Genomic DNA, 25057 nt, shown 5'->3' on the forward strand with positions numbered 1-25057 from the left:
GAATGCCTGCCTCTACCTCCATGATTAGTAAGTAAAAACAATTGCTGTTCACTGGTACAGAGATATGACAAACTAGGCAGTCAAAAACATTTACACTGTGTTTATTCAGTTCCAGGAAGTGAGGGCATGAACATCTACAAATAAACAGTATCTGCTTAGTCCCCTACTTGAGAAAGAGAAACATCGATTATAAGAACAAAAATAAATATTCTGTATTTTAAGATATATGCAACTGATTACAGAGAATCTCGAAGATTCAGAAGTCAGTGGAGTTTCATGTGAAATGCACTTAATCCATGAAGGTCTGCAACTCCTTAAATAATCAGTAAGCACTGAAATATAGGCATAAATGGAAACTACTACTAAGTTTATTCTAAGTAGGGCAATGATATGAAATGGCACATAAATCCAACCTAGCATCATATCCAAACACTGATGCCTCCCATGATGCTGTGTGTGCATCAGTCAAAAACATATGGTGTAATTATTTATTTCTACTGATTAAGGTGTGAAACCTGAGCAATTATAAAACTACTGAAAAGTATTCCAGGTGTTACTGCCAATGATAGAGCCCGACCGATCATGGATTTCTGGGTCCAGTACCAACACAGTCTCTAAGGTTACACATTCCTGTTCATTAGCTAACCATTGTCTTACTCAGCAGTCATTTTGGGAAGAACATACACACAAGATTAAATAAAAGTAATATACAAGAGAATACATTAATTTAAACACTGAGAAAATAAAAGTCAAACTTATTACTTGGCTACTTCAAATACAACACTTGAAATGCTTTAGGAGGAGGCATTTTTAAATGTATTGTATCTTATCTACAATACCTAGGTAATTTACTGTTAAACATCTAATACCATGCATAAGCTTTACCACATCAGAAGGGTGATAATGAAGACAGTTTTTCAAATATTTTACATGTAAATTTTAGGGTATAAATAGGCTTTTAAATAAATAAATATCTTTTCTATTGATAGGCCTCAGGGAACTGCTATTAACTCCACTATTGCTGTTTAACAGCATTAATAGTGTCATCCATGATGAAAGTGAAGGACTTAACATGTAAAATTTAATCAATGAGACACTGATGACGTGAATATAGAGCAAATATTTATGAGGAGTAGTACAATGACCTTAAAACACGGAAGCACAATTCATGGAAAGACGCAGGAGGTCCTTCTCATCCACTTTCGTTTGGTTTCATCCAAATAATCGGTCGGACTCTACTGTTAGAGGCAGCACTGGAGTAAAATATCTACGTAAATATACTCTCACCCGTCTTCAATTTGAGACCTAACGTAGTACCATACAATTCTTTAGTTTTTGTGCACTCTGTGAGAAGACTAAAAAAAGAAACATTCAAATCTAAAATGGTCTCTGACAGGCACCATCACTTATTCTAAAGTTTCTACAGTATCACTGTCCCTACCAGAGGTAGTATCGCGTCAATGCCAGTCTTAAGTGTCCGTTAAAGAAAAATATTTTAAAATACAACAGTACAGGAGGCAACTCTTGCCAAGATCAGCATCTGGATTCGACACCATCTTGACAAATACAGCAGAAGAACCTGATGTTTTACGATTATTGGCATTGGGCCTTGGGTGGGGGAAGAGTTTCATAACAGAAGTATTATTTGATATCTTCCCTTGGAAAACCAAGATTGGAACATGGGTCTTATGGATCTGGCCTCAGAGAAAAGGGTCCACATCTAGTCCCATGAAGGCATTTGGGTCCATGTTGAAGGACTCAAAGGACTGCTGGGTGTTCTGGTGCATCTTCTGGTGGTGCCGCAGATTGGACTTGCTAGAGAAACGCTTGTCACAGAGAAGGCAGGAGAAGGGCTTCTCTTTGGTGTGGATGCGCCTGTGGCAGATGAGCTGGGTGGATACCCGGAAGGCCTTACCGCATTCCAAACACTGGTAGCGCTTTGGCTCAGTGTGAATACGCCGGTGGTTCTTCAGCGCCATCAGGTTGGTGAACTCTTTCTGGCACACGGAGCAGAAGAAGGAGCCCGTTTTGTGGCTGTTCTTGTGATTCAGCAGGGATCCGGCGTGTCGGTAAGTACGTCCACAGTGCTCGCACACGTGGCTCTTTTCCTCTTTTCCAAATGCCTCACCACTCTCATGCGGTTCAGGGAAGCCACCCTGCATTTGGCTGAAAGCTGGGTCCATCTTGTGAAGATCCTGAAGCCCGATCTGTTGGTCCAGTCCAGAATCCCAATCCAAATCCTGTGGCATCTGCCTACCCTGCTGTTGATGTGACTGTCCCTGCATGTTATGGTGGACCTCCTGGTGCTGCTGAAAGCTGGTCTGGTTGGGGAAGTTCTGCTGACACAGGCTGCAGTAATAAGGGAGTCCCTTGCTGTGCACCTCCATGTGACTCTGCAAATGTGCAAACTCACAAAAGGTCTTCCCACAATCTGGGCAGCAGTGGCGGGCCATCTGGGAATGGCTCTGGAGTTCAAGAGGGTCAGTGAACGTTTTGAGGCAGAGAGTACAATGGAGAAGGTCAGCAGAATGAGTCTTCTTATGGTTGAGAAGAGAGCCAGCATGTCTGTAGGAGCGTCCACACTGATCACACCTGGAAACAAGAGGAGACTGAGAACTACTTGCAAAACAAACAACAAACAGATACAGCCAATTAAATAATGTAGCAAAAGTATTTCATATTCAGATGCAAGAGATTGGCTGATTATCATTCATGGTCATGCAAGATTAGCAGGGTTGTCAGATCATGGCTGATCTTGCATAAAAATAACATTTGTGGATTAAAGCAAAACCTTCACTCTAGCATGAAAACTGATAATTTACTCACGTATAACACTTGTCCCCTCCATCTTGATTGGCAGCAGATGTTGACGTGCCATTTCTGTAACAGCGATGTCTCTTGAGTCCAGATTTTCCCTGGAAGCTCTTACCACATGTTTGACAGCTATAATGGGTGACTCCCCTGGCATGGATCTTCTGGTGGTTGTAAAGGATACTTGAGAGTCGGAAAGCCTTACCGCATGTCGGACAAACATATTTCTTCTTTTGTGTGTGGATACGAGTATGATTACGCAGCGCCATGGGATTAGAAAAAGGCTTGGCACAGAATGAGCAGGTGAAATGGCCAGTTTTGTGTGTGTTCTTATGATTCAGCAGACTGCCTGCATGACGGTAGCTTCGTCCACAAATATTACACTTGAAAGGTCGTTCCTCTTTTACTACACGTGCATTACCACTGCCATTATGATCAGCACCTACCAGAGCAGAGTGAGGACCAGGCTCTTTGCTACAAGGGTGATCTGCAAGTTGGTCTGCCGTCGGAAATACCAAGCAGCAACCCTTGCATGTTAAATCCTTTGCTCGTCTGCGACTCCTACCCTTTCCTCTCACTGCTGCTGCACTCTTGCGGTTGTGTGAACAAGTGTGGTTCAGTAGCTGTTTCTTTCCTCTGAATGCTTTCCCACAGTCCTGGCAGCAGTGCTTTTTCACAGAGAAATGAATACGCAAATGATTCTTCATTGCTAGTTGGTTCGAATAGGTATTGTTGCACACGGCACAATAATATTCGCCCATCTTGTGCGAGTTTTTGTGGTTGACCAGACTTCCAGCATGCCGATAGCTTCGCCCACACTGGTCACAGACAAAAGGCCGTGGGTCATTAGGATCCCCTGCCTGCCCATCCTTTTTCAGCCTGGACTGTTCACTACTAGGAGTTTCTTTTTGCTTGCGGCGTCGGCTGCTTCTTTTTCTATTGCCATTGGTTGTCTGCATTCCACTCACTGAGACACTGCCACTCATCTGCATGAGGGTCTGAATCTGTTTGTTGAGTTCCTCAATCTTGGCCTTGTTTTCCTGATGAACTCTCTGATGGTTCAACAGTTGCTTGTGGATTTTGAAAGCTTTCCCACATTCTGTACAACTGTGCCTAATGGAGAAAAGAGAATATAGGAGAACTGAGTTAGTAAAAGTACTACGGAGAAAATAAATTCTGAATGATAAACAGTAAACAACTGGGCATGCTACAACAGTAAGAGAAATATTTGAAATAATTGAATTGAAGCCTTTGCTAATTTTTCACTTACTTTTTAACATCGAAGTGTGTTCTCTGGTGGTTTTTAAGGGCCAGTAAGTTGTAAAAGCGCTTCTGGCAAACAAAGCAGCGGAACACCCCTGTTTTGTGTGACTTCTTGTGATTTAGAAGCGAGCCAGCATGTCTGTACGAGCGTCCGCATTGGTCGCATCTGTACTGCCTATCTCCACTGTCTGGACACTCCCAGGTTCTCCCATATGCAGGTTCTTGCCCAAGAGCATTGCCAAGATCTGGCTTTATATCACACTGTTCAATCTTTTCAGTGCCTTTTCCAGTGCAGTTGTGGATCTCAAGGTAATGAACACTTGTACAGGCTACACCACACTTCCCACAGATAATGCTCTCAGTTTCTTCTTTTGGTTTGAGCTCATTCTTGTTCTGGGTGACATACTGTTCTGCTTGCTCAACCACTGTACTGCCATGCAGAAGCTGATGGGCAAGTAGGTCCTGTTTCTTTGTGAAACTTTCTCCACAAGTGCTACAGATTATCAGACTACAATCACCTTGCTGGATGTCACCTGGTTCATCATCTTTCTCTGCCTCAAGGGAGGACATAGAGGAGGGTCCAGACGTTGATGGCGTGCCATGGGTTTGTGTGTGTCCACGGAGGTGGCTCCTCAGAGCACGCATACTTGTGTAGTGGTTCCCACACACTGAGCACTGATACATTTCTCCATCGTCCTCCTCATCACCATCTTCACAGTGACCATTATCTTCATCATCACTCATCATCTCACAATGCATAGTGTCATGAAAGTTCTGCTCTGTAAAATACCCCTCAGCTGTACTACCATTGTGTCCCTCAAAACTAATGCCCTCCCCTGGATCTTCCAAAGGTTGTTCATGATTTGAAGCCTTGAATTCCATGTGGTCATCTGAACCATTGGTCATCGACTGATACGGCTGATTCAAGAGAGGACACACATGTGACTTGATCCCTGCAATATCAGTAAATGTCTTTCCACAGTCTGCACACATGTGCCTCTCCATGAGGGCTTCACCCTGAGGTAAGTGCATATGTCTGTCCTCAGAGAAGGAACTGTGAAACTGCTCTTGGCATTCTGTGTCCTCCAGCTCATTGATATTTTCTTCATCGGAATTCATGCATGCAGATTCTCCCAGATCCTGAGGGAGATCTAGAATATCACTTACATCATCATCTTCATGACATGAAAAACCTCTGTGCTGATTTTCATGTGTTAGTGGTTCTGAGGAAAGCCAATCCCCTTCAGCACTGGGGGTTACCAAGGAAGGCCTGCCTTTATGAATGCGAAGGTGGCTGCGCAAGGCAGCCAGATGTGGGTAGTTCTTGCGGCAAATAGAACACTGGAAAATTCCTGTCTGGTGGGAGCGCTTGTGGTTAATGAGACTACCTGCATGTCTGTAGCTCTTACCACAAATCTGGCATTTAAAACGACGGTCAGAGCTTCCTGCTTCATCCTGTTTAATATCATCTGTAGCTTGCTCTGATGGTTCAGGGTTGAGGTTTTCTGATGGCAGGGCTAGATGCTCTCCCTGAGTATCTAAAAGAGTTGGGTCATCACCTATGGGATGAGGTACATATATATGACCATTTTCCATTGGCCCCTGGGTTTGGTCATAAACAGCTTTATCGAGTAATGGAGGCAATGGTGGAGTGTCACTGGAGGATGGATATGGATTAGACTCAGGAGACTGAGTAATATCATGATTATATGAAAAATTATGGTCCTCTGATATGCTAGCAGGGAGCTCAAAGGACACAGAAGATGAGTTATGCAACATAACATGATTCTGAAACTCATCATCATTAGGAAACACTACTTGACAAAGATGACAAAAAAAGACACTTGTGGCCCCGTTCTGCAAAACATCTGATGTCTGTTCTGATTTAGAGTCTGTGTATGAAGCTTTAGGGGTCACTGTGGTAACTGTGCTAGACCGGCCTCGGGTTTTACTGTGAATTCGTTGGTGACTGTTAAGGGCAGCAAGATTGTTAAACTGTTTGAAACAGACTGGACACTCAAATATTCCCATTTGATGAGTTTTCTTATGATTTATCAGGCTTCCATGATGTCTATAGGTCTTCTCACACATATCACATTTAAACGGTCGGTCTCCGTTATCACCACTGGCTGCGGTGTCAGTTTCAGTGATAGAGCCTGGAATAAGCTCTGACATCAGGCCATTGCTAAAACTGTTTTCAGGGGAAACATCCAACTCCATACCCGAGGGCAGATCTGACATCATGCTGAAATCCTGCTCATCTACTTGCGGCACTTGGTCATTTTCACAAATGCTTCCAAGCTGATCTTGTGGAAAGTCACTGCTCCTGGTCCTTCCCCGAAACTCTCTATTTCGATGGACCTTTTGATGAGTAGCCAGCTGAGTTCCCAGGCGAAAGGCTTTGCCACACTCTATACAGGAATATTTCTTTCGTGATGTGTGAATACGCAAATGACTTTTGAGAGCCAATGCATTAGAAAGCTTACGGGTGCATATGTGACACTGAAAGGATCCGACCTCGTGCGTCTTCTTGTGATTAGCCAAACTGCCAGCATGCCTGTATCCCCGTCCACATTCATCACATTTAAATCTCCGATCATCCTCTGACTGATGATAAGTGTCTGTATGCTCCAAAAGACTTGGCATGTTTGAACATACTATACCACAATGCTTGCATAAAAAGCCTTTGGTCCTGCCTGGCTCCTGCATAGCCATAACAGTATAATACAATTATATAAAATATTAATAAGAGCCAGTTCGAGCATGGGAAAGGGGGCACCTTTTTTCAAAGGTGAGGTCCTTGTCCTCACTTTCATCAAAGAGGTGTTGTAAGTAAAGTCCATATACAAAGGCAGCATTTACAAAAAAATAAATGAAAACATTCCCTTCCATGCCATTGAAAATCTGACAAATGAGTTCATAAGAGCACAAGTATTGGTTTGATGCTGTAGGAGAGAAACAGAGAGAGCGCGAGATTAAAAGTTTGTACAGTACCACTTGGTTTGAGGGCATGCAAACAATGTTTCAGACCTATAAAATCAGTCATGGCATTAGGCTGACTAATGGGTTAACAATGGATTACATGCGTTTCCACTTGTGGGCGTGCTCGTTCGATTTTAGGGAAATACTTATTTAACAAATAGTTTAACGTTTTAAAAAAAAATTCTATACCAGAGACCGCTGATGATGTGAGCCACGTGGAAATGAAATTTCGGATGAAAACAAGAACTAATATTAAAGCGAGAAATAAAAGCTCAGCAATGCGACTGAACAAATGGTTCTTACCAAGATTTAACATAGCTTGTTAGCTAGCAAACCTACCATTTTATATAAAACAAAATGTAGCATTCGTGTACATCAACAAACATTTTGTATGATCCCGAGGCATGCTGCTATTTTCCAGTTAGATGTATGATTTAATGATCGAAGGCAAATTAGAGTAAGATGACTAGCTACCAGGCTAACACAATGGACGTCTATTTACACAGTAAACAATCCCCTTGCATGCTAGCTAGTTAGCTAGATAAACATAACCTTGTCAGTAAGACGGCAAACATTATATAATCTACTTTGCATCCAATTGTGATTTAAAAGAATTCATTATATTGCAGAGATAAAAACAAAACTGAACGTGAATATAAACTTAAACCGTTAAGCGGTTAAGGCAGCACCCACACGAATAAGCTAGCTAGCTAAGCGAATTCCGCTAGCTAGTTAGCTATCTGTTTAGCTACCCAGCTAGCTAGCATTTCAAGCCCAGCAAGGGAGGCTTGCAAAATCGCCACAATACTGTCTATAACCGCTGAATAAACAGTAATAAAGAGTACATACTTATGATGTTGCACAATCTTTCCGATATTTTGTTATGTGGAGTTGTGTTATAGCCATTTGATGTTTGATTCAGGGCGGGTATACACGTCCCCGTTCTCACCAATTGTCTTTTTCCATTCCACACCAACATACCATTTCCTGCTGTTGTTACTTAGAAACAGGAAATGTGCAGCAATGAAAAAAGGTCCGATGGTGGGTTTTTTAAATGTTTACAAGAATTTAATCCATCAGTTGCTATACTTACTGGATGTGTAGTTAAAAATCAGAACGAAACTCATTTGCAGTTCAATATCGCGAAGTTGTACACAAATATATTATTGGCAACACTACGGTTTAACGTCCAATACTTTGTTTATACTGCCAACGACAACTGTGTACATAGCCTAGCTAGCATGGCTAGCCGAATTATCTAGCCGTAGTTCTCCTCCCACAACACAATTTCCATAATCTAGCCAACTAAGGTAGCTGGTGAGGTTAGGCTAGATGCCTCCGTCTTCTATGCACTTACCATGAAGCCATTACTGCCGAGTGTTTGTTGGCAGTAAACGGGTATTATCTCGGTGCAGAGATAGCCCGAAATATATAGCGGTGCAGAGATAGCTAGCTTCATGTCGACTCGAACCGGAGAAAAATACTTTCGTCATGGTCCTAAAGCCGTCCGCGCATTAAAACGTCTCTGGCCGGAATTCATTTGAAAAACAGATCGTGCTCTCCAGACAGGAAATACGGCTTCAAGGTCTTAGCATTCCAGTTACTGGTAAGAAGCGAGCACTCAAAGTTGCAACAACTTTAGTCACACAACGGACAGAGACACAGTGAGACTATGTGCCACTAGCTAAATAGCCTCGCTTGTTCAGCGGTCCTAAAGCCAGCCATTTTGTGTTTTGTTGGCTGGTAATGTTGCAGTTGCATGCAGGTTAAAATGGCTATTTATTTAATCGGTTATTAGCCGTTGCATTACCTTGTTAAGACTGATCTACGTAGTCATTTAAGAAGTGTTTAATCGCAATACAACTAAATGTTAAAGTCTATATATTAGCTAGATAACTTCCTTTTTAACGAGTGCTTTGCCTAATTGTCCCTGAGGTCCTAATGCCGGCCATTTTGTGTTGTCTCGTGTTCTTTTTACATTTTCCCGTCACTTTATTCAATTAAGATAACCGGTGTTTTTGGTTTAAAACAAGAATAAGCAGTCTCTGCTAAAAGGAAAAAAAAAAAGGATACAAACTCATCAACCATATGACATTCAAAGACCTGTAACCCACTCTTATTAATTTACAGAAGAATGATGGCTTCTTCACAGCCAGGCAGCCCATCTACAGTAGAGCAGGATGTCCCTCCACCTCCTGAGACTGAGCCCACTGAAGAGAAGGAGGACAAGAATCAGCAGCTGACCACGAGAAGAGGCAAAGGGAGACCAGCAAAATCTCAGCACACTTTTAAGTGCTCAGCCTGTCCGGAAGCGTTTTTCAGCCCCACAAGTCTACGGAGTCATAAGCTCTTAGCTCATGGTAAGGACAAACAGCCATACACTTGTGGCCAGTGTAATAAGGCTTTCTCCAGCCGTGCCCAGCTCTCTAAACATCAACGATCCCATTCTGGTCAACGTCCATTTCAATGCTCACAGTGTCATAAAGCATACAAAACACCAACAGAACTCAGAAACCACAGCCGTTCCCACACCGGAGAGAAACCCTTTGTCTGTACAGAGTGTGGCAAGGCGTTCATGCAGGCCATTTGTCTACGCATTCACATGACCCAGCACAGTGGTGAGAGGCCTCATTCATGCCCTCACTGCTCTAAGAGCTATCCTACTCTGTCAAAACTGAAAGTTCATCAGCGCTCACATACAGGGGAGAAGCCATACTTCTGCACCGAATGCGGGAAGAGTTTTGCGGACCCCTCTGTGTACCGCAAGCATCGGCGGAATCACCAGGGCCACCGTCCTTATTCCTGCGGTCAATGCGGCAAGACATACACAGAGCTCAAAGACCTGAAGAACCATGAGCGCTCGCATACAGGAGAGAAGCCATACCTCTGCTCAGACTGCGGCAAGGCCTTCTCGCGTTCGTCCTCCCTGGCGTGCCACTTGCGCATTCACTCCCAGAGCAAGCCCTACCAATGTGAGCAGTGTGGAAAAGGCTTCACTCAGCTCTCCTCCTACCAGTCCCATCTGCGTACACACTCCGGTGAGAAGCCCTTTCTCTGTCCACAGTGCGGCAAGATGTTCTCAGACCCTTCCAGCTTCCGCCGGCACCAGAGGGCACATCAGGGCTTCAAGCCCTACCCCTGCGACAAGTGCACCAAGAGATTTCGGCAGCCGGCTGACCTGGCCGTGCACCAGCGCGTGCATTCGGGCCAGAGGCCGTACAAGTGCCAGAACTGCGACAAAGCCTTCGTGGCATCGTGGGACTTGCGCCGGCACATGCTGGTGCACACCGGGCTGCGGCCGTTTTCTTGCACGGAATGCGGCAAGTCGTTCGCAGAGCGCTCGAGCCTCAACAAGCACCGGAGGGTGCACTCTGGAGAACGCCCCTTCAAGTGCCAGATGTGCTCCAAGTCGTTTGTTGTGTCGTCCAGCCTGCGCAAGCATGAGAGGACGCACCTGGCAGAGAGGCCCCCGCAGCAGCCAGTGCCTGAGTCTGCGCAGGGCTTCTCTCTCAGCACTGGCCCGCAGTTTAGCACATGGGAGGAGGTGCAGACCCACGCCGGGCTTCACAGCGTCTCTCCCCCACCAAATCCCACTGTCATGCCCCTCCCCTTTGGCCCCTACGTTTGCGTGACCTGCCAGGCCGAGTTTACGCAGCCGTCGGCTCTGCAAGCTCACGAGAAGATGCACCCCAAGCCACGGCCCCATGTCTGCGATGGCTGCGGCAAAGGTTTCCTGAACAAAGCCGGACTGCGGAAACACCAGCGCATCCATTCCACCAGCCGGCCACACTGCTGCACGGTCTGTGGCAAGGCTTTCCTTTTCGCTGCTTACCTTCGGAAGCATTTGCGCACCCACCGTGACGGCGAGGCCTCGTCCCTGCCACAGACGGACACGGCGCACACACAGCCCCTGCCTTCTCCGCCAGGTGCGTCCTCCCCAGCTGACTCGGAGCCTGCTACTATATCCCTGACTGTGCCTGTCACTGTGCCGGTGTCTGCCTTCCAGACCATGGCAGCCCATGTGTACATAGACAAGGAAGAGGAGCTGTGAAATTGTTGCATGTTGGCCTTGATCTTTCGACCACTGTTTACAGTCAGGATCCATTGTTAAGGATGCAGTTCTGTACAAAAATGCAACAGGCAGTTGAAATGATTTCTTTCATTACACAAACTGTATGGAATTTTTTTTTTTTTACTGTTGCTTCTCCTTTGAATTTAAAGCCCAGTGATTTGGTGAAAAAAATAAATAAATCCAAATTTCATATGATTTCTTATGGTTTTTAATCTGAAATCTCATTGTTTTAGAGGTTGCTGCTATCGTCTTCTTTACCCACTGTGCCCACTTCGTATGCTGTGTTACAAGTATTTCACATCAAGTTGATGATCATTTAGTTAATACTGGGTTGTACCCCATCCTGCACATGCCAGTTCACCCTTGCCTGGTCAATCGTCACTATGCTGTGGCCATTCTGTACTCAATAAAGTTACATAATGAATGAGTTCAGCCTTGTTTCCTTTTCCCCATTTCTGAATGTGTAAGGTTTTTAAAGTATTCACTTCAAGCCTAATATGCCTTAAATTAGATTACTTTGCCAAGTAAAAAAAACTTAATAGAGGACCATACGAACATATGAAAATATCTTAATCTTATCTAAAAAGTGGGACAAAAATTGAATGTAGCAGTTTGCGTAACACAAATTTTGATGATGTAGATGTTTAGCATGCTATATAACAAGTGGCTCAGAATAGCAGCATTGTAATAGTTGCTGCAACAGAGAAGACAGCATCCTTGCTCCTGCCTGACATATTCTGTTGGTAAGTTACCTAGTGAATGAGAATGTTATGTATTAATACTTTAAAAGATTTTATTTAAAAAAAAATGTAGTAAACCACATTTTTGAATGTATAAATGCAGCTTTGTATTATACAACAGGAGAGCGTCCATCTAAGAGGAATGGCAGCAATAGTTACTGGGCTTATCCCAATCCTCCGCACTGCAGTGGACACCACCACCACCTACAAAGGGCGCACAGTGTGGTTTGGCTTCCTCTGCATTCGCCTTGTGACCCTTTTTTTGGCTCAAATGCCCTGGTTCAAGCTCGAGTCGGATTTCAGCTGCAATGTCACCACTGACGGCTTGTGTACCAGAGCTTGCTTTAACTGGCACTTTGACAAGCCTTCTGTAATGGCTTGGAACTTCCTCTTTGTCCTGCTCCTCCTCTCTGTTCTCCTAATGGAAATGTTAACGGCCCACTTACGCTCCATTTTTCAGAAGAAGAGTGCCAGGGAGAAAAGTGGGGGGGAGGCAGAATCCCAGGAAGAACCAACAGGTGCGAGTGGGTTTACCACCAACTCAGCAGGGTTGGCCCTAGACATGCACAGAAGCAGAAAAACTGTGATATTTTACCTCTTCAGCGTGGTGCTCCGGATTACTGTGGAGATTTGGTTTGTGTATGTTTTGCTTTATTGGAACCTGCCTAAATTGTCCCCAACCATGTTCCTGTGTAACGTGACTGGGTGTCCAAAGCAGCGATGTGTGGTGAGGGCGGCAGCGGAAAAGTGCATGTCTATCTATGCTCTCTTGTCCATTTCTGCCCTGGTCATCATCATCAGTAGTGCATTCTGTGTCTACTTCATTGCCCACTACTTCTGTAACTTCTGTACCCAGAGCTCTTAGAATGCGCAACTCTGAGGTCTTGCTAGGGTGCCTCTAGAGCACATGAACAAGTTCTGTTCTGTTCTTTTTGCTAGAATAATCATTTCATTTCAGTGTTACCATTGTATAAATGGTGTACTTGAGAAAAGAACATGTTTTTGACATGCCACTTGTCAAAATGTGTAATTGTCATGCATTGTAAAATTTGCAAATATTCTAGTGAAAACCGTTACAGTGTGATAAGTTTTGCCTTGCGCTAACCATGGTGTTTCTGACCCAGGCACTTCTGTGTTTTGTGGTTAAGGTGTAAAGGCTTTCTTTCTCTCTTTCTCTCTCTCTCTCTCTCTCTCTCTCTCTCTCTCTCTCTCTCTCTCTCTCTCTCTCTGTGTGTGTGTCTGTGCATGTAAAATAAACACTACACAGAGCCATTGTTCTTTTCCTGTATATGCATATTATTTAATTTTGTTCCACTTTGCAATTCCATTACACTAAATAATTTTGTTAAATTTGTTAGATCACAAACTATAATGCTATCATTGTACCTAATCCTACATTATAATTATTCATTTGACAAGGCAGACACTGTTAGAAAACAGAAGGGAAGTTGGGCTAGCTAGGAAGGAGAAGTGTCTAGTGCAGTCTTTCTCACAAAGTTAATTTACTGAACCAGTTCATAAGTGATTAAGCTAATATGAATTAATTACTCTTCAAAGAATCCCTTCAGTTGCAGTTGTCTTTTCTGCAACACGTTTGTTGCACCTGGTCAATTGTAGGTGTTTGACATTCATTGTCGTTGGCACATTTGCGCACTTCACCATCTGAAATACAAATTACAAGATTGGAAATCTTACATTTGAAGAATTAGCATTATTCTATTTATATAATGATAGATTTGATCATTTACAACTAAAAAATACTCAAAACTATTATATTTTGGTCAACCTACATGCTGATCCTTGCAGTATGATTTTGATGCAGTTATTGTAGCCCGTAGGGCATTCTTTCTCAAAAATCTCGGTGCAGTTGGGGTGTTCCTTGTTAATGCTTTGGCAGTAGTTACACTTCAAGCCCTGGGCAACTGCCATGACCATAGTTTTAAGAATTATTTTCATAAACATTTCTTCCTGCTGCAAAAACATGACTAACATTTTGAAGGAAATTCTTTCTGATTTAGCTAAATCAAATAATTATATATTTTAGAAAAGTAAAATGTCATATTGTTTCACATGGCAGTTTATTTGAAATAAGTGGTAAAGAATACTTTAAAACATCTGGTATAGAAAAATGCTAAAACCATTGGTGAACTCACCACAGAGGACAGCTGCAAACACAAGGAGTAACACTTGGGGTCCCATCCTTCTGGTATAAAAACAGATATATATTGCAACATATCTAAGTTATTATAATAAGTCTAGCTACCAGGTATAAAATATGTAATGAATAAAATCCTATTTAGAAAATCTTAAACGAGCACCTCACCTCCTCAAACCAGTCAGTTTCATTTGAGTATTTGAAAACACTCTTAGCATGTGTATATATACTAGCCCATGACACCTGATAACTGGTGTGCTGCAAATGTTCTCAACAATCCCTGTCTACTCACAGGGATCACATAACCTCTATGTCCTTTCTGATTTCCACACTGCACATTTCCACACTGGAAAAAAAAAAAAAAAAAAAAAAAAAAAAAAAAATAAATATATATATAATATATAATAAATTAAATACATTGTAGAATTAAACTATATAATTATTATAACAATATATTACATCATTACATTTACATTTATGGCATTTAGCAGACGCTCTTATCCAGAGCGACTTACAAAAGTGCTTTGTCATTTACTCATAGAGTATATCCAAGTACAGTATAGTAGGTTAGAATTAAACATACCAATGAACTAGAATACTGTAGAATACAGGGATGAATGCTGATACCTCATTAAAAGATAACACCTTTATTCAAACATGATAAAACAATAAAAAAAAAATCACTACAGGATTGAGGTCACCCTTTGTGTTCATATAACAATGAAGAGGCATTATGCTGGTGAAATATAATAAATGGGTCACTCTATCTTGTTCCAGCCAGGGGATAAACAGCACAGACATGAAGATATGAAACAGAAGTCTCTGGCATGCATTTTAAAACAGCCAGCCAAAAGAACTTTTGAGAAGATCAAATACTGGGGAATTTCAAACATGATAACAACAGAGAAAACATATTTAAAGATATTATTTATTTACATCAAAAAGAATGTCACCATATGATAATACAAAAATGTGTGTACAGTGATGTACAGAAATTAAAAATGATGATGAATTACAAAATGAGCATTAACTACATTAAAGTCTTTTAGCTGATCTTTTGCACTCCATTGAAGGTTAGCGGTAGAGAGTCATGATGTAATCCCTGGACCCCCGTTTATACAGAAACATCGAAAGGATCGTACCACATATCTATAGAGAAAGGGGACAGTATTAATTTCAGGATGTATTAACAAAACATTTCACTGTTTATATATAGGTAATGTACTCAGATAAACATTCGTGAACACAATGTTTAGCACAAAATGTCTACTACACCACATCATAAGCAATATACCTTGCCAATACTCCACACTGAAATCTCTGTTAAGATTAGGAAAATATCATAATGTAAATTAGAGAAAGCATCCTAATGTATAAACACATTTATGTAATTCAGAGTAAACAAAACACATGCATTGGTAACCAAACCATGGTAACTAATTTTTAATTAAATGTAAAATGAATCAGTCTATAAATAATCACTATTGTCATATAATGATGTTAATGCTACAGTTGCATATTAATTATCACAGCAGTGTATTTATTAATAAGAGGCTGTACAGTTTCCTAAACTTGGAAGTTGCTCTTCCATGCACCATAATATTACTGCTTTAGGATAAATAACACAGCATCACTTCACACCACTAAAGGCAAACAGAGACCTGGAGAGCTGAACCTGGCTGCCATGCGACTTTCTCAGGGGGCAACAGCGGCAGTTGTTATTTAGACAACAGAATGTCACAAGACACACCCACTGAAGAAACTGACACATACAAAGCACATGTGACATTACAAACACAGCATATCTTACAAGAACTAAGTGCACTGATGCTACATATATTTTAATGACGAGACATGGTTTGTGCTATTTGCAATAATTTAATACTTCAAGAGGAAGAAAATGTCTCACCTCCACCACAGCTATGGCAAGAGTCACACCAATAATGATCAAAAAGTGCTCATCCAGCCAATTTGTAATAATGTTTTGACATCCCTGGTGAGGAGAATAAAAACATGAACGAGACCAAAAAAGAAACAAGGCAAAACTGGCTTGTCTTTAGGAAGTAGTTTTATTAGTGATTGCATTTTGCTTGCACCCAGTGTGCCTGCCTGTAGGACTTTGTCACAGCAAGTAGCTTTCAGTGTTGCACAGACCATTGCAGAAAAGAAAAGGCATTTTGACTCCTCAGACACTGCCATTAGCAATTAGGAAATACAATAAAAACGGTTCAAAGATCTGCAAGACATTTTCCTTAGAGCCTTATAATGACCACGGAAGCAGGGCATAACAGTGGTGTTATACTATACCTGATTATAATGGGCACACGTGAAGTTTGATGGGGGATGCGGCCCACAGGGACATGGGTCTGAGAAATGGCTATGATCGGTATTATTAGCTGTGGCATTCGTTTGGTACCAACAGGAGCAGTCGGGTTTAGTATGGCCCCAGTCATCTATTCCATGCCAGCCACAGCACTGAGCCTAAGTATATAAAACATCAGGAGATGTGACTGTTAAACACACATCAAAGGCTCTAAGCAGGAGCTAATATTACGTACATGCTATTCAGGTCATTTAGTTAAAGTTTACTGAACTGCATGGCACGAATGTACAGTGATTTCTTTTGGTTGCCTCATGATTTATTGTAAATATACATTTCTAAGAATTGAGTTGGGTCTCACCTCATGTTGAATGACCTGAAAGCTCCTTTCAAAATCTTGTAGAGATGAATCATTCTTCCCAAACGTCTTAATAAGTTGAACAACATGGTCTTCTAGAACTTCTTTAAACTCAAAGAAATTGAAAATGGACTTTTTTGAATCTTTTATCTAAAGCAGAGGCAACATTTTTATTTTACATTGTAAGTAAAATATTATAATCTTTTACCAAGCAGGGATCAGATATTACATTGAGTGTAAGGGTCCCCCCTCCCCCCCCCCACACACACAAAAAAAGAAGCATCAGTAACTGGGTGTAACCTCTGGTTGTGCTTGACTTACTGAACTCCACTGTGTAAAGAGCAAAACCGCACAGACTATCTGAGCAGTGAAGAGTAGGATAAGCAGGAAGAGGTACTGCAAGTAAACAAGTGGTGGTTCAGCACAGACATCTCTCATCAATATTTAATACCAACATTAAAAGAAGTGAGATTAACATTTTATATGATTTCATTTCAAGTAAAAAGTAACAGTTTTTTTTATAACTCACAAATCCCAGCATGCATTTGACCCCCTTCAGAGCACCCATACTTCCAAAGAAGCCCAATAACACAACGACAGAACCACCGGTGATCAGCATATAAGAGAAGAGCGGCAGGGATATGTAGTGTGGGTCAGGTACTGTGGAAACGGTCATTGCATTATTGCATTGTATTTAGCACATGAATAAGGTTATGTTAATTATGTAAATCATATTCACAAGGGTACACAAGGTTGCATGCCACTCTGACAGCAAATGACATATAAAACAGAATAATCCTAGTTCGGGTTTTAAAAGAACTGTCAGTGGAAATTAAATAAATGCATATGAAGAAAAAATGCATCTGATGTATATTGACAGATTTCATCTAAATAACATGACCTAAAAAATGTATTCATCTCATTTATCATTTAAGAGAGAAGTTAGAATTCTAATACTTACATAGAAAATTTGTCTTAGACAATTTTATCCATAATCCAAGGGACAACAAGGTGGACCCTAAAAACTACGATCAGATGTTTAAAATGTTATATTTATTATGTTTATTGTCTCATTTCAGATAAACTCTGTGGCATATTTTTTTCCATAGACAACTTACAAGAAAGATTATGTTGAAGAGAAACAGGAAGTATTTGGTGATGCTGAGACAGAATTCAGATGCCATATCTGCAATAAAAAATGTTATTAGTCATTAGTGATGCACTGATCAACAACCTATTACCTTCTTAATCAAAATGTAAATAATTTTGTAATTGCTGAACATGTGGCAAATGTGTTTTTCAAATGTGTTAAAATAACAGGAAGTTGGTTTCAGAGTCAAGATGATGGTAAGGCTCACTGCTTTCTAGAATGTTCATCATTCATTTGCATTCTTGTGAGTCTGTTTTTGGCTGATGTAATGTATGTTAGAAGAACTTCAAAATGGCCCACACCCAACTTTGGCCTGAAAACAACAAAGAACAAAGAATATCTATTCCCTCACCTGGAGCTGTCTCACATTACACTGGCCAGGCTGAGGAAATGGAGACTATTACAGTCATACCATTAACTATTGATATTCCTGACACCATGTGAGCCATTAAGCTTGTGGTGTATTGCACTATATTACATTTGACACATTCAGTTCTGAATACACCCCGCATGCTTTGCTATAGCTAGATCACCCATTTACTCTCTATCTCTTTCTTTCTCCTTGTCTTTCTCTGTATTTCATTTTGTGGCAAATCAACCATGTAGATCATAGATGTAGTAAGTTATTAGTCACTAATTTTAATCTGATGGGTTCATATCCTTACTAATAGAATTTTCAAGATTCATTTTAAGAGCTTGATTCTGATCACTTGCCAAACAGAGGCTCCACAGCTTTTTACTATAAAATAAATATCTAGGACTTACCTTCTGTGTAAAATTTCTGAGTCACAACGATAACACGACGTCTGTGTGAAATGTGTCAACCTTGCCTGAAAGCCTTTGCATAAAATTCTACATCTTAGAGCTGCCTCCTAGTTCCATGCTGCATGCAAAACACCAGTGCTGTACTGTGCAGCGGGCGAAGCGCTTACTTTAAACACCTTCCATAAATAATATATCACCTTATGCCATTTTGGAAGACAGACTGTATAGAATGTAACCAACTGTCACCTATTCAAGTGTATTGTTGTTAAATGAAGAAGAAAAAAAAGTCAAAATCACCACCCCCCACCAAAAACCCCCAAACAAGCAAGCAAATAAAGAAACAAACAGATTATCTAATAAAGCAACACTTTATTAGCTCAGCAAAGATTAGCTCTAGTTGAAAGTGCTCTGTTAGTTCTGGCAGTGTTACACACTCTGCAACTACATTTTTCCTCCTTCAGCTTTACATGTGTCCTGAAACCTGGCTGTAAGTGGCCTAGTTCAAACATGGGTTTGTATGGTGTGGAAAAACATCCGTCTATCTGTCCTAATCAAACATTAGTATCATTGTTCATCAAACATCCGCTTGTCATGATGTAGAGAAAACACGGTTTGTAATGCAGGATCAGTGCCATTTGACGTCAAACATCAAAATTATGTGTCATCAGACCATGATGTGGGAAAACACATTATGATTATGTGGGAAAAGCTCACTTGTTACACACACCCCTCTCTTTACTATTTGTAATTTATTTTTTCTTTTACTCATGAATAAATGTTTATTACTCATCATGTAACTATCGTTACATATGAGAACATTTTGCACAGTACCGTTAACATGAGAGCAACCTTGAAGCACACGCCATGTTTAGAAAATGAATTAGCATTGATATTTGTAAAGAGTTATCCACTATATCTGGTTTCTCCGATGGGTACTTGAGCTCCATTTCAAACTTATAATAAAAGCATAATAATAGCAAAGTGAGGAGGATCAGAAAAATATGAGTACACAAAAAGGTAAAAATAGTGGATGAAAAAAATGAAAGGATATGAAGGAATATGAGTTAGAGGTGATCTCCTAAGAGGTCAAACTACTCTGCTGTCATAAGCAGAGAAATTTGGTAGAGATTGAAGATGTCATTCTGTCAGCAGTGAAAAAAGGCCTGACAAGCTCCCTACTGCAGCTCCTTTCCTGTCCTGCCGTATCTCAGTGCTGTGTAATTAGTGGTCAGTAATTAGGTGGAGTGTTTTAGGGCCTCTCTGTTAATGGACTGTAGGAGGTAGTAGGTACATTAATTATACCTGGGGCAAGGTGCAGCCATTAGGTAGAGGGGAGCATCATGGAATGAAATGGATCTCAGTTAGGCCGCATGGGAACAACTGAGAGAAAGTGAGCTGTAAGTTATTTAACAATGGGTGGGTGGGAACAAAGTCTGCACTGTCTAAATACTCCTGCTTCTATGAAATACACAGGAAGTTCCTATATCAAATGTATCCATCCATCCATCCATCCATCCATCCATCCATCCATCATCACTGATTTCTTGAAGGGCACTACTGACTAAAATATCATGAGATTTGTATTTTAATGTGCTTTTGAATTTATTTATTTTTTCATAGAATTCACAGATGGGTTTTACTATATGTTAACTGTAAGACCAGTCCCATTGTGTATTCTTCTGTCTACCTTATCTTGCTCCCCCCCCACCTCTCTCTCCCCCCCTCTCTCTCTCTTCCCCCCCTCTCTCCCCCCTCTCTCCCCCCCTCTCTCCCCCCTTCTCTCTCTCTCTCCCCCTCTCTCTCCCTCTCTCTCTCTCCCCCCTCTCTCCCTCCCACTCTCTCCCCCCTCTCTCCCTCTCTCTCTCTCCCCCCTCTCTCCCCCTTCTCTCTCTCTCTCTCCCCCCTTCTCTCTCTCTCCCCCTCTCTCTCCCTCTCTCTCTCTCTCCCCCCCCCCTCTCTCTCTCTCCCCCCTCTCTCCCTCCCACTCTCTCCCCCCCTCTCCCCCCCTCTCTCCCCCCCCCCTCTCTCTCTCTGTGTATGTATGATTAATTTTGTTGCATCACTCCCCTGCCACCCTCACTCCCCTGTCTCTGTAATAACACCATCAATTATGATAAACGAAATTCATGCTAATGGAGTTTCATTATGTTAATACGGCGCATATCCCTGGGTATATAAAAGACAGTCATCCACTCCCCCAGATTCATACATGCAAAAACACAAACACATCACATGTTCTGCCAAGATTTGTTTACTTCATTCTAAATGACATATTAAGAGGAATAAATTATACAGTACCAAGAATAGGTTAAGTCTTACGTGCCCTAAGGATTGTTTTGTTCTGATATTTTTGCTGATTGGAAATAGAGCTCTCTCTTGTACGGTAGGCATTGTATCTTTTTTTTTTTTTAAACTTTACTTTTTTAAAGATTTACTTATTTTGATAGGTATTGTGATTACTTATTTTGATTTCTGTACAAATGAATGATGTCCATGTTGGTGTCATTGCTGGCAGTGCAGGGTAATACATGTCTGTTGAATTATAACAGGACAACAGCTGTTGTAAATTATGTAGTAAAGACCTTAATGTGTTTTGAGATTTCAGGTCTTCTACATCTTTCTAAAGTGCTTATACTTGAATTATGATGGTAATTCTGATTCATTTTCTTACTTTACTCATAGACCTGAATATTAAAGTTTCATGTCATGACTTCATTGTTTAAAAGCCTAATGCTAGCTTCTATTTTATCTTGGGATCATCCTTGTAATTCATGATGTTTATCTGAGTGAATTTATCTGTACTGTGTTTCATTAGATTGGAGTTGGATCACTCAGTAATGAAATAATGAAATCATATCAATAAAGAAAATGTTCAGAGAAGTAAAATGAGCTGAATTCAGTCCGATAAAAGACCTCCTCTTACTCATCTCATCTTACTGCAGCATTCAGTCCTATATTTCTCTCCGGCAGATGTCGATGAGCTGTATCCTACTTTGTGTCTGTCTGTGTGTCCTGTCCGCTCAGCTAAGGACGCATGGCATGGCCCTTACGGTAGAATTTAACCTCCTTAAACCTTTTTTCTTTAAGAACCACTACAGATTAAACATACTGTACAAATATTGATCCGACATAGGTGTATGCCTACTGCTTTATTATTTTTAGGGTCCAGAGAAAAGAGGATGGACACTGAACAGTGCAGGATACCTACTGGGTCCCTGTAAGTGATCTCAGAATGTGTTATGCAGATATGTGCTGTGCAAACTAGTGCCTCATTGATCTGTATCACCATTTCTAGATGCACACAGAACTCTCATGGTAAGACATGGAGCTGCACAGGACAAGCGGAGCAGCTGGGAAGAGCAGGATATGCACTCCAGCCTCTCCACACATCAGCCTTCACACAGTGAGTGTCTGTCATTCTATAAACTCTCCTTACTACAAGCTTTCTGTCAAACATTTTTAAGTTTAATTTTTTTTTACATTTTTTTGGCTATTGACATGTTTAAAAGAAAATTTGTTAATATTTGGTTCAATGATTGCTAAATACAACAAGCAATTATGCAGTTAAATATGATTAGTTGTTTCACTAAGATCTTTTGACTCTCACAGATGAATCGTATCTTCAGTCACTGCTGGAACTACTCATGTACCTACGCATAAAAGGTTAACTGCATAGCCTTTCAAAATCTTCTGTTGTAAACCTTTATGTCATAAAAGGGTTGTCCCATTACATGTATTTATTTATTTATTTATTTATTTGTCTGCTTGTCTGTCTGTCTGTTTCAGAGAATGGAATGACTGAAGACTTTAACAGTTCTATATTCAATGATGACATAACACAGTAATGGAAATGACTACCATTAACTTTTTGCACCAAACCAGAACTTCAGTCGTTATGTCACAAAGTTTGATTCCTACTTCATGTTATACAGAAATGCACAAAAGGGATTTATTACATGTTTTGGACATTATTGTACTGCTCATGTTTTTCAGACAGTTCAAACTGTATGCAAATGTGAACCGTTGGTTTTCTGCTAAATTATTTCCCCACACTGGTGGCAAATAAATCTCCGGAGAGAGAGAGTCACTGATTGTTTCTTTATCAAAATGAAATGATAAGAGTAGCAGCTGGAAGTTGTTAATGGACTCTCATTACTGATAATCACTTCGTGTCTTAAGTTTCCCTTAGAGCATTAGAATGATTGAAGTGTATCAGAAGCCGTTGCATTGAATCAAAATAAATTCCCACTTCTATTCTGACACTACATGGTGCATTCTGACATGTGAATAAAAAGAAAAAACAATGAAGATCAGATGATTTACAATTGACCTGCATTCAGTAGATAATATATGAGGAAAGTTAAGATTGTATGATCATAAATCTTTTAATATTCTTTTGATTTGTAAAGAGGAAGTGTAAAAGTTGTTTCTTACTAAAAAGAGGAAGAATGTCTGCATACTTCACCGTTCAAGCATTACATTTTAGACTTAGTAAATCATAATGACTTAAACATCTGCATAAATAATTGTTCCACTGGCAAGTATGGAATTGTTAGCTAGGTTTAATAGATGTTAAAACATATACATGGTTTATAAATATAGATAAAGCCTAAACTAACTGGACCCTCCCCTTTTCATGAAAGACAAGGTTTTGTAAGTGATACGCTTGTTCTAAGATTTGAGTCTATGAGCAGTTTAAGTGGAAACATTTAGTTAGAATATTTATTTATTTGATCTTTATAAACCAGATGTTTTACATTCCATGCTTTTGTCTTACATAATATATATTTTTGTACAAATGCACACACACACACACACACACACACACACACACACACACACACACACACACACACACATATATATATATATATTCACAAATGAAATATCCAGAGAGTACATAAGGAAAGAGATCACTGAAAACAAAACTATCCACAGTACAACACAAATTAATATGACTTAACACTAACCTCAGAGGACAACAGTAATACAACTGTACAAATTCACAGATTACAGTATACAATCCACAATGCATAACTATAGACAGATTATACATATTAGTGCACAGATCAGGTAAAACACTAAACTGCATCTTCAGAACTCTGACTTCTGAAGAATCTTACGAGCGCCTTTGGCCACTTGGTGTCAGTATGTTCCCAGATGAACTACAATGAAGAGAACTCAAAAAACACTGGCTTCTTCTTCTTTGTTGTTGTTGAAGCCTGCCTTATGATATATGTGGGCAATATCATTGACAGCCTTTTATATAAAGGTCTGAATGATATACTTTGCAGTTTTCACATACTTTTTCCTCACCACCAAACTTGCCTGTTGTTATCCTTTAATAATCATAGAAGTAAGAAGCATCATGCTAGATCCTATATATTCATAGTCCCTTCTTGTATTTTCACTAACATATCCATATGAAATGAGAGTTGTGAAATGATCTGTCACACATCTGTCCACTGTAGAAGTTCTCTAATGCCAAGAGGGATAACTTCAAGGATCTCTCTGACTTTTGTATTATTTATTATGTCTGCTCTCTCTGTTAGAATTTTGTATCATTTATTGTGTCCACTCTCTCTGTTAGAATTTTGTATTATTTATTGTATGTGCTTTCTTTTCAAAGTCCCGCACAGTATTTTCTGTAAGATGGATGTGATATATTTCATTTTGCATATATCAAGGATACATACTGGCCTGAAAAAAACAAAAAACAAAAACACACTCCTGCAGATTACAGACTGCAAAAAACAATGATTGCCTAAACATCAGTTTGCTGACCATGGCCAACAACTTTGCATTTTTACATAATATGTGTCTGCAAGGGACTGTATCTTAAAGCAATCTATACATAGTTTTCCGTATCTTCTATACACTAACAAATATTGTGAAAAGAGTAAATCATTGTCAAATGCAAAACCAGACATTAATTGTTCAACACATACATTGGGAAAATGCATGGAATTCGAAGGTGCCAAATATTGTTTTTATCAGCTTTTAATACTGCAGATTTAACTGTATATATTTAATTGATTATGGATTTTGATGCTGATAGCTATAACTACTTTTGCCTGGTGCCTAGGTCATGTGGAGACACTGTTACTGCAAATTATCCTAAAGTTCTCCAAAAAGTGTACATATTTTTGCGTATGTCCTTACGTATGCCTTATATACTTCAGTACAATCTCAGCTTTAAAGTTGATGGAACCTGGAAGAGTCTTTTTTGCTTCTGTCATTACTCAATAGTCATAGTTAAAATGCCCATTTTATGTAATGTTTTCTCCTGCCTATTTGAATGTTTTAAATGAGTTGCACTGTTTTATACTTTACCTAGCTGCTCCGAGAAATATGCTCTGTTTGAGATTATCTTTAATGCCATATGTTTTGTTTCAGTCATATACTGTGGAAAACATGTCTAAAAGAGTCTCATTGGATTCC

The 25057-nt window shown here is 40.3% G+C and overlaps 5 protein-coding genes across 12 annotated transcripts; 3 read left to right on the forward strand and 2 right to left on the reverse strand.

Moving 5' to 3' along the window:
- Window positions 1–85: 85 nt before the first annotated feature.
- Window positions 86–8554, reverse strand: znf646 (zinc finger protein 646). Of its 3 annotated transcripts, none has more exons than XM_035533420.2 (5): window positions 8414–8552; window positions 7906–8055; window positions 4082–7019; window positions 2827–3924; window positions 86–2592 (listed from the first exon to the last, which is right to left on the reverse strand). In XM_035533420.2, exons 3-5 carry the CDS (start codon window positions 6787–6789, stop codon window positions 1701–1703), a joined length of 4698 nt encoding a protein of 1565 aa, XP_035389313.2. In that variant the 5' UTR covers window positions 6790–7019; window positions 7906–8055; window positions 8414–8552; the 3' UTR covers window positions 86–1700. The 3 variants fall into 3 exon arrangements, with proteins under 3 accessions (XP_035389313.2, XP_081553225.1, XP_081553226.1); XM_081697099.1 differs by lacking the exon at window positions 8414–8552 and adding an exon at window positions 8150–8285; XM_081697100.1 differs by lacking the exon at window positions 7906–8055 and having other exon boundaries at window positions 8414–8554.
- On the forward strand, window positions 8525–11318 carry znf668 (zinc finger protein 668). Its single transcript, XM_027020623.3, has 2 exons — window positions 8525–8662; window positions 9187–11318. The coding sequence occupies exon 2, from the start codon at window positions 9191–9193 to the stop codon at window positions 11105–11107; it is 1917 nt and encodes a 638-aa protein (XP_026876424.3). The 5' UTR covers window positions 8525–8662; window positions 9187–9190; the 3' UTR covers window positions 11108–11318.
- A 511-nt stretch (window positions 11319–11829) lies between these two features.
- Window positions 11830–13080, forward strand: gjz1 (gap junction protein zeta 1). 2 transcript variants are annotated; one of them, XM_027020655.3, is made up of 2 exons: window positions 11830–11871; window positions 11990–13079. In XM_027020655.3, exon 2 carries the CDS (start codon window positions 12011–12013, stop codon window positions 12731–12733), a length of 723 nt encoding a protein of 240 aa, XP_026876456.2. In that variant the 5' UTR covers window positions 11830–11871; window positions 11990–12010; the 3' UTR covers window positions 12734–13079. The 2 variants fall into 2 exon arrangements, with proteins under 2 accessions (XP_026876456.2, XP_081553233.1); XM_081697107.1 differs by having other exon boundaries at window positions 11831–11871; window positions 11972–13080.
- A 1567-nt stretch (window positions 13081–14647) lies between these two features.
- On the reverse strand, window positions 14648–18746 carry cd37 (CD37 molecule). 5 transcript variants are annotated; one of them, XM_027020642.3, is made up of 12 exons: window positions 18617–18738; window positions 18060–18164; window positions 17820–17887; window positions 17663–17726; window positions 17231–17361; window positions 17023–17097; window positions 16705–16812; window positions 16331–16504; window positions 15933–16016; window positions 15685–15785; window positions 15318–15343; window positions 14648–15172 (listed from the first exon to the last, which is right to left on the reverse strand). In XM_027020642.3, the coding sequence occupies exons 2-12, from the start codon at window positions 18079–18081 to the stop codon at window positions 15138–15140; spliced, it is 888 nt and encodes a 295-aa protein (XP_026876443.2). In that variant the 5' UTR covers window positions 18082–18164; window positions 18617–18738; the 3' UTR covers window positions 14648–15137. The 5 variants fall into 5 exon arrangements, with proteins under 5 accessions (XP_026876443.2, XP_026876444.2, XP_081553231.1 ...); XM_027020643.3 differs by lacking the exon at window positions 18060–18164 and having other exon boundaries at window positions 18617–18746; XM_081697105.1 differs by lacking the exon at window positions 15685–15785.
- Window positions 18747–21586: 2840 nt separating this feature from the next.
- Window positions 21587–22870, forward strand: gall (galanin-like). Its single transcript, XM_027020618.3, has 5 exons — window positions 21587–21667; window positions 21779–21833; window positions 21912–22019; window positions 22226–22279; window positions 22403–22870. Exons 1-5 carry the CDS (start codon window positions 21587–21589, stop codon window positions 22459–22461), a joined length of 357 nt encoding a protein of 118 aa, XP_026876419.2. The 3' UTR covers window positions 22462–22870.
- The last annotated feature ends 2187 nt before the right edge of the window (window positions 22871–25057 follow it).

The sequence above is a fragment of the Electrophorus electricus genome, chromosome 15 (genome assembly GCF_041902795.1).
Source record: "Electrophorus electricus isolate QZ-2024a chromosome 15, ASM4190279v1, whole genome shotgun sequence".
NCBI classification, from domain to species: domain Eukaryota; kingdom Metazoa; phylum Chordata; class Actinopteri; order Gymnotiformes; family Gymnotidae; genus Electrophorus; species Electrophorus electricus.